At 41.2% G+C, this 15552-nt stretch overlaps 1 protein-coding gene across 1 annotated transcript in view; it reads right to left on the bottom strand.

The window, feature by feature from the left end:
• The window catches only part of LOC116298389 (uncharacterized), a 25725-nt gene extending 10294 nt beyond the window's left edge, over nucleotides 1–15431 (bottom strand). Inside the window, exons 1-11 of the mRNA XM_089040679.1 lie at nucleotides 15115–15431; nucleotides 14613–14706; nucleotides 13854–13925; nucleotides 13474–13506; nucleotides 13164–13221; nucleotides 12930–12997; nucleotides 11761–11809; nucleotides 11168–11186; nucleotides 10588–10760; nucleotides 10237–10307; nucleotides 9589–9637 (exon numbers count right to left, since the gene is read on the bottom strand). Coding sequence (XP_088896805.1) covers nucleotides 9589–9637; nucleotides 10237–10307; nucleotides 10588–10760; nucleotides 11168–11186; nucleotides 11761–11809; nucleotides 12930–12997; nucleotides 13164–13221; nucleotides 13474–13506; nucleotides 13854–13925; nucleotides 14613–14706; nucleotides 15115–15209 — 781 coding nt within the window. The 5' untranslated portion in view covers nucleotides 15210–15431. The remainder of the gene's footprint in view (nucleotides 1–9588; nucleotides 9638–10236; nucleotides 10308–10587; nucleotides 10761–11167; nucleotides 11187–11760; nucleotides 11810–12929; nucleotides 12998–13163; nucleotides 13222–13473; nucleotides 13507–13853; nucleotides 13926–14612; nucleotides 14707–15114) is intronic.
• Nucleotides 15432–15552: the final 121 nt, after the last annotated feature.

The raw sequence follows: 15552 nt of genomic DNA, 5'->3' as shown, positions 1-15552 counted from the left end.
CCTAACCATGGTGTGCAACGATTACGACCTTATATGCAGGGAGATCGACTATTACGCGGAAGGCATTCGTGTACCTTGTCCTTGGTGTGTTAAGGCTTTTAAGACGCAGGAGGCGTTAAGGACTCACCAAAGAATATTTCATAGATATAATGATAGTTGAACAGACACACTGGCGTAATCTGACCGTTGGTCAAACTTACAAAATAAAAAATTATGTCATGTTTGAAGATATCAACCGATTGAGGTTAATCTTGATGCATGACAATGAAGAGTGCACTTTATGGGCACCTGACTGCGTGCGGTATGTCCTTCAAGGTGAGGAATACACACACGTAAGAAGTTATGGTAAAGTGAATGGTCGATGGAAGTTTGACATCGAACGCCGCACCGACGCTAATCCATTATGTGATTAGTCATCCTCATGGGCGGTTAAGTATTGGTCTGCTATGTCGGACCTCATTTTTTCTGTCATGTAATTAGTATGGTAAATTAAGGCTCCTCCTGCGAACGCTGCGATGTAAGGTAACATCATATATTAGACCATTCTTTTCGTATTGCAAGGTAATGGTCTAAGGGCTTGGGTCCGTCGTACAGGCAACACCAAATATGTTGACCGCTACGTATACAGCCACATCGGTTGCAAATGCCGTCCCAGTGTTCTCGGTTCTCCCATTTTACTCCTTCGTAGTCGTCAAAGCATACGAAATCTTGGTCTATTTCTTTTTTACGCAGCACTAAAGCCCGGCTGGTTTCAAGGGGGCAACATCGCTCTGCTAAATCGCCGTGGGTTTCACAGACGACTTCTTCGAGGTGGTAACGTCGGCAGCGGTATTTATGCCAGTTTTCTTCGAAGAGGGGTTCATCGCATCGGCGGCAATGACCTTTAAGGCAGACTCTATGCTCGCGGTGATATCGTAGGGCCTGTACTGTGGACAGTTCCTTACCGCAGTCGCCGCAAACAGTGCTGATGGTCTTCTGACAGACTTTCTTGGAAAGATGGTATTGCAGTCGCTGCTTGCTACTAAAAGCTCTATCACATTGCACGCACTTCATCATATATACCTTATTTTTTATTGTTAAATTGTTAAACCCTGTAAGAGGGTTTTAGGATAGGGTCTATTATTTCTTGTTATTTTGTTAAGCCCCCATTAAAAGATGAGGTATCATTCTTTCTCATCGTCGAAACCAGCAAAAAGATAATCATGTTAACCATTCTTCGATCGTGATGATTTAACAAAATAACAATAAAAAATAGGTCCTTACTTGAGACCTCTTTGCAGCATTTAACAAAATAACAATAAAAAAAAAAGACCTATGCTAATTCCCCTTGCCGGGGCTTAGTAAGATCTTCTTTGCGACCTCTTACTCTTCTCGAGCGTCGTCTAAAGTCCTTTGTGCTTTAGTATCCGCGGGACACCAATGTCCAACGAAGTCTTCTTCAGAGAATACCTTATTACAGTGACGGCAGGTGTATTTTTTACACGGTTTGGGTATCGGTGTTTTGGGGGGGATTATGCAGTCAGCAGGTAGTTCGCACGTAATGCAGTCCATATATCTATGGGGGATATCGAATGAAGTCCTTAATGGACTCCTTAGCCCACGTCGCCATTGTCAAAAGCGCGCCAAACCGTTCCGCGCGCTTCAGACCACACATTTCATCGTACAATTCCTGTACGCGCTCTTTTAACCGGTCTATCTCCTCCCTTTGCATTTCTATGGTGTCTTTTTTATCCTTTGCGTCGGCGGTAATCCTTCTTACTGCTTCCACTGGTTCCATCTATATATGAACCCAGATCACATGCCTTGTAACGCTCTGATAGTAGGACCCACCGGCTGCGGAAAGACCCAGTTCGTGGTAGAGCAGCTATTAGGACCCTTTAGATGCCGCTTCGACTACATAGTGCTATTATGCCCCACCTACGTGAACAACCGCACCTGGACGGGCATAGGAGTGAAAGATGACGACTTCTTTGTAGATATCTTAGATCCTAACGAGTTATCCAGCCATCTTAAGTTCTGGCACAAGCAATTCCCTAAAGATACACAGACTTTACTCATACTGGATGACATTGCCTGTGGGGACGACGTAAAAAGACGCACCTCCGAATTAGTGAAGCTCGCCTTTAGCGGCAGACATGACAACATTAGCGTTTGGTTGCTTTCCCAGCAGCTTACCAGCGTCTCTAAGCCCTTTAGGGAAAACATAGGCTCTCTCGTAGTATTTTATACACCCAGTAAGTCTGACCTGGAAACCATCTTAAGCGACTACGGCGGTGAGATAAGCAAGGAACAGTTGCATGAATACATGCGGCATTTAAAGACGCATCAACATTCCAAGATGATCTTCTCTTTGAGGTTTCCGTATGACGTTAACATATATGGACATTGAGCAGCTCTTAGATGAAGCCCCCACGCAGTTAGATGAAAGTAACCTTAAGGAACAACTTAACATCCTCGTGTCTTCGGGGAAGTGTAAAGAAATGATAGGCAAGGAACTTACCCATGAGCAAGTTAACAAGTTGTCAGAAGAGGAGGTTAAGAAGTTCCATAAGAGGTACGAGGCCGCCCTCGCAAGTAAGACCACGGACGCCGTAGCAGACTCCGCTATCCGACTTGCCACTAAATTGCTCGGACTTGCACTGCCCATAGACGACGTGGAGCAACTGCGGAAGGACATAAGCGAGGACTATGTCATCGCCCAAGAACTTAAGATAACCTGTGGGTGGTTGTCTTTGAAGTGCGGTAAGTTAATGGCAGTCGCCTCTGCGGCACTTCACGTAGCTCAGCACGTCGACTTGAAGGAGGTACTAGGTTCCTTTGGAACATCTTGGAAGGACTTCAAGAAGGACAGAGAAGTCGAAAAGGTCTTCCAGGCAGCACTTGCTGAGGTACCTGATCAAGTCGCCTCAAGTACTTAGTCAAGTCGTTGTCAAGTCACCTCAAGTACTTAGTCAAGTCGTCCTTAAGTCATTCTCAAGTACTTAGTCAAGTCGTTGTCAAGTCATTGCCAAGTCATTGTCAAGTCGTCATCAAGTTACTTGTCAAGTCCTTCAAGTCCCTTAATATAAGATGAGTGACACCGAAGAACAACCAGAAAAGGCTCCCGTAGAAGATACCAAGATTACCAAGGCTAAATCTCCGGGCAGAGTCGCTGCCGGAAAGAAGCTCGCGGAGATGAATAAAAAGAACAAAGCAAAGAAGGAGGAAAAGGTGGAGGAAGAGGAATCCTTTATCAATCCTGGGTACGTCATTGGCGCGTTAGGAGTCGCTATAGCAGCAGGCAGCCTCTACTTACAATGGCGGGCTACGAAGCCAAAAGTAAAGTGGGAGGCCGCAACATATCACGCACCTGTGGAGGTTAGAAAAAGTAAGATCCCTGAAATGGAATAACCTTCTCGCTTTGTAATATAATGTCGACCGCGTTGTTGAAAACTGTTGAAGAAGCAGCTATCATTACTTCTATTGTTGCGGGTATTGGTTGGGTAGGTAAGAAAGTGCTCAAAGAAGACTTTACTGAAGACCCAAGCAAGAGCTTCGCTAACTTTGCTAAGATGACCGCTGCCGTAGGCGGGGCTATCATGGTAAAGGATTACCTACGGAAGGAAAAGTACCTACCTAATGTATAAATGGTTAGCCTAGTCGCAGGTGGAGTTATTGCAGCTTTAGCATTCACTGGAGCTAATTATGGCGGTCAGTATTTGGATAGATTAGTTAGAGGTGATCGCAGCGGAGACTTAGCCGCTGAGAGGAAGAGACACGACTTAGCGCTGGAGAAATATCAAAGGGACGTGGCGGCTTGGAATGAAAAAAGACAAGCTTACAGGGATTGGTTGGATAAGAACTACCAAGACAAAATGCAGGCAGACAAGAACTTCGAAAACACAGACTACGCCTTCAAACTTTATGCGCAAGCACACCCCGACTTTAGAATGAAAAAGCCACAGTTCAAGAATTACTACCGGCCTTCTAAGAAACAAAAAGACAATGAATTGGTCTTTGTAGGAGTCGCAGGGCTGGCGGGAGGCGTGGCTTTGGCGTATCTAATATAATGATCGTCTTTTTGGAAAGCGACAAGAATAACTTTACTACTTATTTGAATCCTCCCATCCGCGCGGAAAGGGTTCGGTTGGTTAGTTGCTCTTTGTACAATTCTTGGTATAATTTGATTGATGGCTTTGTCATCGGAACTTCCGGCACCAAACCAAAAATACCAGATTCCCATTACACCCCCATAACACTGGCTAAGGAGCTAGCAAAGCATGGATATACTCTTACCACAGGATTACCCCATGAAATGAAATTCAAGAAAAATAATGGGAGCGCCAATCTAAAGGACAGTTCATTGGTAGAACTCCTGGGCCTTACTAGTACCACGATAAATAGCGGCAGTACATATGATGTGAAATGGAAAGTCGCATCCTCTTATGAAGTCTATTGCGACTTGGTCCATAGTTACAACAATGGAGAAAAGTCTTCTCTTATGTCCAAGTTTCTGCCTCAAGGTAATCCATTTGACCCAGTAGAATACACTCCCATTTCTTTGAGCTATGACTTATCTAATTTGGTAGAAAGCATAAACATCACCATTAAAGTGGACGGAAAGACGGTGGATTTTAACGGACGTAAGATCAATCTTGTTTTGGAATTCATATAATGGGCCGCGTAGAGGACAAACTTAAAAGGATTTACTATGGGCCGGAAGGCTATTGGAGAGGAGCGTCAGCTATCAAGAAACTCGCGACCGCGGCCAGGGTATCAGACGAAACGGCTAAGAACTGGTTGAAAAAACAAACCCTCTGGCAGGTTTATCTTCCCGTGCCTAAGTACATTCCCAGACCCAGCTTCACCGTAAATACCCCCAATGAAGTTCATCAAGCGGATTTGCTTTTCTTGCCGCACGATAAGGTGAGAAAGAAGACCTATAGGTACGCTTTGACCGTAGTCGATATCGCAAGCAGATACAAGGACGCCGAACCTATAACCAGCAAGGATTCTGGGGAAGTCGCAGAAGCCCTAGGTAGGGTTTATAAGCGCGTCTTGAAATGGCCTAAGCTGCTGCAAGTGGATGCGGGGACGGAGTTCATGGGCGTGGTTACCAAGACCCTGAAAGACCACGACACTAAGATTAGAAGAGCTAAAGCAGAGTACCACAGGGGTCAAAGCATTGTCGAAAGATTCAATAAGACCCTGGCCGAGCGTCTCTTTGGATACCAGTATTGGAAAGAGCTGGAAGATCCCTCCAAACGCAATAGGGAATGGACTCAGAGGCTCCCCCAGGTCGTCGCAGCTTCGAACAACGAGGCGGCTAGGGCTACGGGAATGAAACCCAGGGATGCCATAAAAAAGAAACACGTGGAACACAAGTCCTTCATCAGAAGTTCGAGGGCGGTCTTCCCCCATGAAAAGAAATTAGGTAATGTCACGGTTCGATATCTCTATGAGCCGGGTGAATTAGAAGGAGGATCCAAAAGAGCTACGGATCCTAATTGGTCTTTGGAAACTTACCAGATCCGAAGTGCGATAGCTAAGAAGGGTCAGCCCATCTTGTATTATCTTCATGATGGTCCCACGCGTGGGTTCGTCAAAGAAGAACTGCTTATCGTGTGATGTCCGAATGCTATCGTATGCACTCCGTCATCACACATCCATCGCTTACCGTCAAATGCAGACAGTGACACCTTCTCCTGCGTGACGTTATGTATCTGATGACCATAGCTGCGCAGGCTGTTCATCTTATGCCGCTGTTCCTTGCGTGTTCGTAATACGTTGAGGTAGGACTCGTGCGTAATGTCCTTCTTAACCACATACTTTTTTACGCCTTTAGCTTTCTTTTCTACGCCGTCTAACTTTAGCACGCTGTACATCTTTGGTTTCAGACCCACGTATTCCACGATGGGTTTTCCTAACATTTCGTCTTTCATCTTCCCAATTACCTTCTTATTCTTCGCAGAGTAAAGGAAGTGCTCCTTCGGGTAACCGCTGGTGTCGTACTCGTCTATGTCGGGGAGGCAGTCTTTGTAAACGTCTTCCGTTTGCACTTCTAGAATTAGGGAGTCGGTGTCTGTGTACAGGAGGCGACAGCGGTCTCCGTACTTTGGCTTAAGCTTATCGTAGTAGAACTCGTACATAAGCAGCTTCGATAGATCCAGCACCGTAAAGCCTGTGTAAACGGGCTTGTTTAGTAAGAGGTTTGCCTTTTTCATGTGAATCACGTAGAAGTTCAGCATTTCTACGTATCTAACGAAGCCTGGCTGTGACACGTATGCTTCTGCTTCCTCTTTGGTGCTGACTATTTTTACGCTTACGCGCTTGCGGATGTTCTCCATTGTCTTTCCGAACACGCTGTTGTTCATCAGTTTGAAGAGATTTTTCTCGAAGTCATTTTTCGCTGCGGTACGCTTTTGCGTGTTAAAGTCAATGTAGGGGCGCATCCAGGGTTCCTGCGTGAATTTTAGGACTCTGTGGATCTTCTCTACGCGCATTCCGTGTCGCACGTAGAACTGCAGGTTGCGGTAATGTACCACATACTTCTTCTTATCCATCAGGTTCATAGTTAGTTTCCTGTACGGTTTGTAACCAGGGCACATTTGCTTTTGCAGCGGACTTAGCTGCTTAAATGGTATCTCTATCGCTTCTGGTGCTAAGGGGAACTCATTGTGTTCGTCGTGCAGGCGCTCTGGGTACTCCAGATCCACTTCTAAGACGTAACCCTTGTCTTCCTCCTTTCCTACCTGCATGTAGAAGTCTATCGGCTTCACTGGATCCCATTCGAAGTCTCTCACAGGTAGGTACTGTGACATTGCCCAACCATAAAGGTTATTCGCATCCAGGTAGTAAATGTATGTGGTTGGTTTCTCTGGGTCGTGCTCTACTAAGGGGTTGTTTGCGCGGGCGTAACGTCGGCTGGGTCCGCATACGCCGCCACGAATACCGTCTTCCATAAAGCGGTACATGTCGTACTCCGTTAGGAGATCCAACTGCGCATTTGTCTTCTTTAACAAAGCACTCCAGCTGAGCCCAGGAGCCGTGTAGAAATTAGCGGGATCCAATCCGTAATATTCTATAGCCATCTTTCTGAAGCTTTGGAAAACGTCTGCAAGCAGCACTACGTCAGACCTTAGGTAGATGTCGTGGTAGTCCCCCATGTTCTCACAGGAGTACTTTTCCCACACGTCTAACGCATGCTGGTACTCCTCATCCTTTATGCCGGACTCGTTTAGGGTGCTGTAGAAGCGATCTTTGGGTGGTAGGGACTCTTTGAATCGATCCCAGGAATCCATGTATTCGTATGGGTAGACTCCTTTCCTTTCCGCACCATATTGACTGGAAATGGGAAAGTTGGTGTTATACTTTACGAGGTTTGCCAAGGAGTCCGCCATAAACTGCTGCGAATCTAAGAACTTTAGCTTACCCACAGTTACGGACATGTAGCGCTCTTTGTTGTTGGGTATGCATTTGACGTCGGAGCCGTCTGTTCCTTGTAGTAGCAAATGGGAGTCGTACCCGCGGAGGTTGTGAAAGAACACCGGAATCTCCATATCTGGATTTACTTTGAAGTTTATATTGCATTTCCAATGAGCCGCTCCTCTGTATTTACCAGTGATGTGGCAGTGATCCCTAACCTTATCCACATAGAAATCCTCAACAAATGCTTTGTGGCAGTGAATGCAGTGCGTGGAGGGCTTTCCCGGCTTCTCACCTTTCTTAGCATACTTCCCGCATTTAAAATGAGCTTCTCCTAGATACTTTCCATCTTCATCCCACGCTTTCTTGGCTCGTCTTCCAAACTGAAGAAGCGTATGTTGGCAAATGTGGCATTTTTTTGCCTTGTTAAAAGCCTCCTGGTTCTCTTTGGTAAATTCCATCTTCTTTGGACGTCTTAATTGTTCTCTAATCTCCCCCTCCTCTTCTCGCAATGCTTCTAGAAACTCATTAGCTGCGTTCTTACCTCGGTAAATCACAGGAGGGTTTGCTTTACCGTCTGATCTGACTACTATGTAACCAAAGGAGCAGATCTCGTGTAATCCTACCTTATTCGTGGCACCACGTTTCTGCTCTTCCTTAGTTATCAACGCTTCGAAGTCTGCATATATCACGTAAGGCACTTGCATCTGCTTTTGATGGTCTGCGTATGAAAGCTCTTTGTTGGTGGGTATCTGGATCCGTTGCGCCACTTCTTCGACTCCGCGGCAGATCTCATCGTGTTTCTTTAGGGTATTTAAGGATGTAAATGACAGCAAGCAGCAGTCGCAGAAGTACTTTTTGCCTTTGTGCTTAGTATGTCTGTAGAATAGTCTGCTAATGTGTTTAACCCATGAGTAGTGTCCGCCGTGGTAGAATAAATGTACGCGCTCTCCTTTACTTTTTGACAGAACTAACGGTACTATCGTCTGCTCTCTGACTCCGTAAACGTTAATTGCTAGATCGTTTATTTCCTCAAATATGGGGATGTCTATCAACTGCATGGGAAATTCCACACCATCCCACTCTAAATCATCTGTGGGATACTTACTTGTCCTACAGGGATCCTTCTCTGCTGGATACAGTGCAGACCTGATTGCCCACATAAAGCATCGATTGTCTTCATTCTTCACGTTTACAATAGCCTTCTTCCTTTCTACCCACGTTGGTAGCGGTACGTAACTCCCCCCTCGTATGGGTACGTACCTGGCTATACTTATCTCTATTCCTTCAACCTCCTCTACTGTCCAACCCGATCCTTCTTTCGTGTAGTTAGACAGCGACTCCATTATTGCTTCTAAAGCTTCACTGAGTGACCTATCCAGATTCGTGGATTCTAATATCACTAACGACTTTGATCGCAACATTGCTGTCGTCATTACCTCGTCTTTTGACAAACTTACTTCTACCATTATGCTCGCTTTCAGGGCTCCTAATTCTTCTATACCTTTTCGGAGAGTCCTTTTAACCTTCCTTTCTGACTGACGCCAAAACTGTCTAACGTCAATCTCACCGTTACCGGGTATTGACACCGTGCTGAAGTTGCTTTGGGATTCCATCTATATAATAGGAAATATTTTATACCTAATACCAAGCACTTTTTAGGTCGTCGTAGTCGTACTCACAGTCCTGACAATGCCAAAACAATTTAACCTTAGTCTCAAACTTCTTACCACATCCACAATCATAACTGCTCATACACTTCGTCTTCATTTTCAAATGCTTTTTCAAATCCGCTTCTTTCTTAAAAGTTCTCTTACATTCTTCGCACTCCATATATAGACTAACATATTTGCGCTGTTGCCCTCAACCACACTTGGAGTGGGGGTCGTCCGTAGGTGGATTTTTGACACGGGGCTTGCCCGTGTTGAGATTGCGCTGGAACCCCCATTCCCTATACTACTTCCGTACGTACGGCAATAAAAAGCTTTGAACACCTTGGGTTGTCACAATTATTTTTAAACTTATATTATTGTTATTTATTAATATTATTTATTATTTATTTATTTCATTCAACATTCTCTGTGACATCTAGACACAATAAAAGCATCTTTAGCATTATTTACATTTCTAGTAAAACAAGCGTTGAATTAATAGTAGGATAAGCTAAAGAAAACATAGATTTACCTTTTACATTTTGCAGAACAGTACGACACTGCCCTTCTTCGTATTTCAGCTGAAGACAAATAAAACTTATTAAGGTGTGTCTGTGCTTGTTTCACCAAGCATTTTTTTCTCGAAAAAAAAATTGGAGCTCGGAAATTTTCGCCGAGAAACTGTGAAACAGATACGGGTTATTGCAAGTAAACTTGTCTTAATATGGCTGGATATTTGTACACGTTAGTCATGTGATATTGTCACGATAATTTAATAGGTTTTCCCCGAGAAACTAGAGTACAAACACTAAAAGTGTGCAACACTTTGCACTATTTAGTAGTAAATAGTGCTAATTAAACAATAGAAAACAATAGGATTAGCATAATTTAGCAGTATTTAGTGGTATTTATGTTACACACTTATAGTGTTTGTACTCTATAATGAAGCATAATTGACATCGTTAATAAATAAAACATTGCAGTGTAAAAACAGATACGGGATATTGCACGTTAAAACTTGTCTCAATATGGCTGGGTATTTATACACGTTAGTCATGTGATATTGTTTATTGAATATTTCTTATCTTAGTAACCGTAATATTCCCACCAAAAGCCACTGAAATGTTTTGACTTAACGAAAGTTTTCAACAGCGCATTCTCAAGGTTTCGTTATACTTACACTTTCCATGGTTAAGGTAATAATCTCTGGGTCAAGCACATCTCCAAATTCCATAAAAAGTGAGTTCTTAACTATAAAATATTAAAATATTAAGAATAAACTCAAACACTTTTGCTTATGTAGGAAAATACATTGAACGCTATGCTGTGTTTTACTGCGAAAAGGTCAAGCTGTCGTAAGCGACAAGTAACGCGATGCACAGTGCTTTGCATGACAAGTAGTATAGTATTTCTTGCGTGACCGTCTATGACAGACAAAAAAACAGACGGGATATGGCAGGGCCGTGTTCCGGGTATTTGATTGGACGGAGAGTAAATTCTCGAGCACTGCCATTGGTCTGGCGACACTTACGTGCTTCTCGCTCTCTTCGTTGCCGTTCCTCCTTTCCTCTTCTTGCTTCTTCTTGCCTCTTTCTATTCCTTTCTTCTCGTTCCCTTCGTTCTTTTTCCCTCTCATTTTCCTCTCGTTGTCTTTGCTCTTCCTCCCTTCGGCGTCTTTCTTTCTCTGCCTGTTCTCGTCTTTTCCTTGAATAATAATTATTACAATAATAATAATAATAATAACATCAATAATAATTAAATAACATCAATAATAATAATAACAATAACAATAAATGACAATAACAATAACAGAAATTAACAGTCGCAACAAGGAAACAAGGCAATACACTGCAGCCAATTGACAATATAGTAATAATAATAATAATAATAATAATAATAATAATAATTTGCATTTGCATGATGATTGTGTCATTATTTTTACTACCACTACCAAAATGCTTTATGAAATTTCTTTCTTTATCTAAATTTGTGTTTCCTCAAAGGAATAGTAAGAGAATTAGTGCTTAGTAACCCAACAAAAGAAAGTGTGCAAGGGATTCTGGTAGTGGTAGTAAGAAAGTGTGCTACGTGATTTGAGAAAATATATTTACCTTTCTCGTTTTTCCTCTTCTGCAAAAAAAAAAAAAAAAAAAGAAGAAGATTAGTTAGTCCTGCCCTGACTTGATCAACACTTTCAGGGTTTGATCTGTGAGTTAGCCATACCCTGACTTAGATCAGCCCAGAGGTTGTTTCAGCATTTGATCTGTGAGTTAGCCATGCCCTGACTTAGATCAGCCCAGAGATTGTTTCTGGTTTGATCTGTGAGTTAGCCATGCCCCGATCAGATAAGCCCAGAGGTTGTTTCGGGTTTGATCTGTGAGTTAGCCATGCCCTGACTTAGATCAGCCCAGAGATTGTTTCTGGTTTGATCTGTGAGTTAGCCATGCCCTGACCAGATAAGCCCAGAGGTTGTTTCGGGTTTGATCTGTGAGTTAGCCATGCCCTGACTTAGATCAGCCCAGAGATTGTTTCTGGTTTGATCTGTGAGTTAGCCATGCCCTGACTAGATAAGCCCAGAGGTTGTTTCGGGTTTGATCTGTGAGTTAGCCATACCCTTACTCATATCAGTTCAGAGGTTGTTTCAGGTCTTGATAACTTTGAAGGGGAGAAAGGTGATTTATCACACAATAGGTACAGTACTAACCCGCTAGTGTTGTCAGCATTTCTCTTGCTACATCTTCATCATAATTAACCTGATTGGTAACAATAATGATATATTGGATTATTTAGAAAACATTACAGTGCAACTAAATTAACTGAAGCCAACCAAACAAACGCTAAATCAAATTCACGAGTCACATTTTTGATGTTGAATAACTGGATGCATGGTGAACAATAATTCTGGAGTTTAAAATGTCTTGTTCACTTCTGATCATACACACACACGTACAAAGTAAAACATATGCTTTTAAAGGAAAAAGATGCAAAATTTTGTGCAGATTCTAAATTTGATTGGGTGGCCTTCATTAGTGTGGTCGCACTGTAATAACAAATATATGTCTAAATAATAAGATAAATAAAATAATATTTTTTTTATTTATACACGGTAGGTATTAAAGCTGGAAGCTTGCAGGGCTGCGTATCCTCCATACACACTCCATACTACATTAGAATATTCTATACACTCAACTCTTCATTCACATGTTGATTTTTATGGAGAGAGAAAAACAAGAGAACCCGGAGAGAAATCCCTAGTGACAAAGAAAAGAACAACACATTGAGCAATTTAAATTCACATGAGCCAACTGTAGGGCTCAAATCAGTGACCCAACCTGTTGGACTCACTGCAGTGAAAGGTGATGCATTTGCAGCATATGCCACCCATAAATACATACCCATATATTTATGCAGTACTCTAGGAGTGTGGGAAGCAACTCATGTATGGCTCATTTTCAAATCTCTTTGCAGTTCTTTCATTCTTACATCACTACCCATGGACTGTATGTAATATAATATACAGTATGAGTGGCCATGTTGTATCAGATATACAACCACGAGGCGTAGCTGAGTGATTGTATATCTGATACAACACGGACACGAATACTGTATATGACTTATCAAACGTCTAGGTTAGTTCCTTTGTGTTTCACTAAAATTTTCAAAATTAAAGTGAATTTGGCCAAGAAAATCCAACTTAAAGTTTATGCAAATGAACACAGTTTTGTATCAGATTTAAAACACTCTTCACGGTCGTGATTTCTGTTGTGTTTTCCTCATGAATTATTAATGAGTTTGATAATACTGATTACTGAATGGAGCACAGAAAAAGAGATGACCTACTGTACTATTAAATAAACCGTTGAACATACATACCTGTTCTAAGCTAAGTTTCACAACATTCTCGGAACAGTTTGGAAACTCTCTCTTCATTTTTGCTATTACTATTTGAACAACAAACAATATTTATTTTAAAAAAAGACATTGAGGGTACTAAAGGGAATATCAACACTCTTTATGATAAGAACATCAAAATTTAAACTGCAACTGTTTGTTTATAAAGGGTTTCAATTCTCAAACATCTAAAGTTAAAAAAATAAAAATACGTACATTCTGCACGTTCACTTTCTGATTTTACCATAAAATCATCAATGCTAATACTATTGGCCTGTGAACAACAAGAAAAGAAATATTGCATTCATTAATATTGGTCATTCTGTCAGTCCGTCTGTCTGTCTGTCTGTCTGTCGGACTGTCTGTCTGTCTGAAAGAAATGTAATCATCAAATTCAATTCATTTATTCAACAAATAATGAATATTTTTCAGTAATAATAATAATAATAATAATAGTAATAATATAGTAATGACTGTTGCCATGGCAACCAAACTGACTAAAAAATACCATTTGGATGACACTTACAGAGCTACGGCGTCTTTCAATGAAGCTGGTTTCCTGATATTAGAATCGCACATCAATAATATTAACATTAATAATTAATGACTATTTAAATTAACGGGTAAGAAGTAATAACTAGGAAAATATGTATGATTTGTAATGGAAGCAAAGGAACACAAAATAGTTATAATCTAAAGCTACGTACACATAGTGTAACATCGTGTGCAATGTCGAAGGCAATCAATGTGGCAAACCAGGTCAAATGATTCAAACTGTTGCATGCACTGTTGCTGAAGTAGAAAACAATGAACTTCTGACAGCAACATTGCTTGCAATACTCTGCGTAATGTAGCAGCAACCAGTCATTACCTAAAAATTTCATTTTCTTATTACATTCTTTTTACCTGATGCGGTGTTGGTTGCCTGGCTGTTGGTTGCCTGGCTGTTGGTTGCCTGGCTGCTGGTTGGGGAGAAGGCTGTGTAGAAAGGTTACAATTTACATGATCGTATCATAAATCTGTTTTGTTATATATTAAGAAAAAATTGTATTGCAATTATTATTGATGCTGTTTTCTTACACTTGTTTGCAAAGCAGACTGGGCGCATGAAGAGCATCAGCAGCCATACATGCTCTGTTCATTAATACAGCACAGTATATCAACCAATCAGAGCACACATAGCCAGGTGACTATATACTGTAACATAATTATAGCATGCACATGCATAATGCACATTCACATGCATTTCTATCTCTTCACTTTGAATCTATAATGGTGTATTTTGTTCACACAAATTCATGGTGCTGTGCGTAAGTATACGCCTCGAGTTTGTATTTCGGATACAACACAGCCACTCGTACTGTATATATTACTTATAATGACAAGAAAATTTCAAGCACTTTCATTTGCCAATTCATGGTCCATAACTTACGGCATGGACCACAAACCCATTTTTGTGTCCACTTTGCCATATAATAAACATCTTATTAACCTTGCTTGCTCTGTCCATACGTAAGTAATTATGGAACCCCGTTTTTCCCACTTTTTCATGGCCTGGCGCTATGCACCTTGGCTATATGAGGCAGTGGCAAAAACTCAGTTTATAACTTAGGGCACGGACCTCACGCTCGGTAAATAAGAGCTACGTAAAACTAGCTAGTTTACCTGTTGCATGTTCTGCATTGGGATAGCTTCTCCTCCATGTCCAAGTCTTGGATCATTCCATGATGTCGTTCTTGTTGCATGATTAATAAAATAACTAAAAATATACAAAATTTAATATTTTACAAACATTCACCAACAGTGTATTTACATAAAGAGAGGAAATGCAAAATCTGATTAGCAAACGCTGAAGAAAAGTCCATACCAAAAATCTGTCTTTTACATAGTTTTTTTTTAAATATTAGAATCTTCACAGAAAAATATAGCGGGTTAAGATGAACATTAAAAACTAGAAATGATATATGTGATAAAATGAACTACAGCGTAATAATAGTGGAAAATCAGGGAAAGAAAAAGACGAATTCAAAAATTATCGACGAGAAACAAGTACAGCTGTTCACAAGTACGAAAGTCAACCAACCAAAAAATCACTTTTAAAAACTAACTAAACCTTTTATAACCAAATACATATAGTAATTCAAAAGTTTAATAAGTGTAGACTTACTATCTACCGATGTTTGGATCGTATTTTGCCTCCCAGCCAGGTGGTAAGGGCATGTTTTGCCGAGAAGGCTGAAACTGCTGCCATTGAGCCGCCATCTTGATTTCCTGTTGTCAATAGGGCGTGAGCAAATTGTAGTTGTTAGGGAGGGGAGGGTGAGGATAACTACTCTTGAACTTGCAGATAAAAATGGAAATCTGTTAATCACTCTTTATTATTCTTTATTTATTATTTTAGAGGCATGGAAAAGGAATATATTACTAACAATAGGTAATCTAATGCTTTGACTTTTTTTCTAGATACTTTTTAATTTAACTTATGTTACACATACATTATCATTTTAATTTAGTTTTCCCCATGCATTATTCTTATGGAAAATCATCAAAATACAGTACATGCATATTGAATTTATATACGTCATCAAGCCTACTTCGTCGCGTG

This window comes from Actinia tenebrosa, unplaced genomic scaffold, assembly GCF_029948245.1.
Source record: "Actinia tenebrosa isolate PJP-AT-01 unplaced genomic scaffold, QUT_ActTen_1.0 PGA_scaffold0__85_contigs__length_37466705, whole genome shotgun sequence".
NCBI classification, from domain to species: Eukaryota; Metazoa; Cnidaria; class Anthozoa; order Actiniaria; family Actiniidae; genus Actinia; species Actinia tenebrosa.
This window is presented reverse-complemented; position numbering and strand designations above follow the sequence as displayed.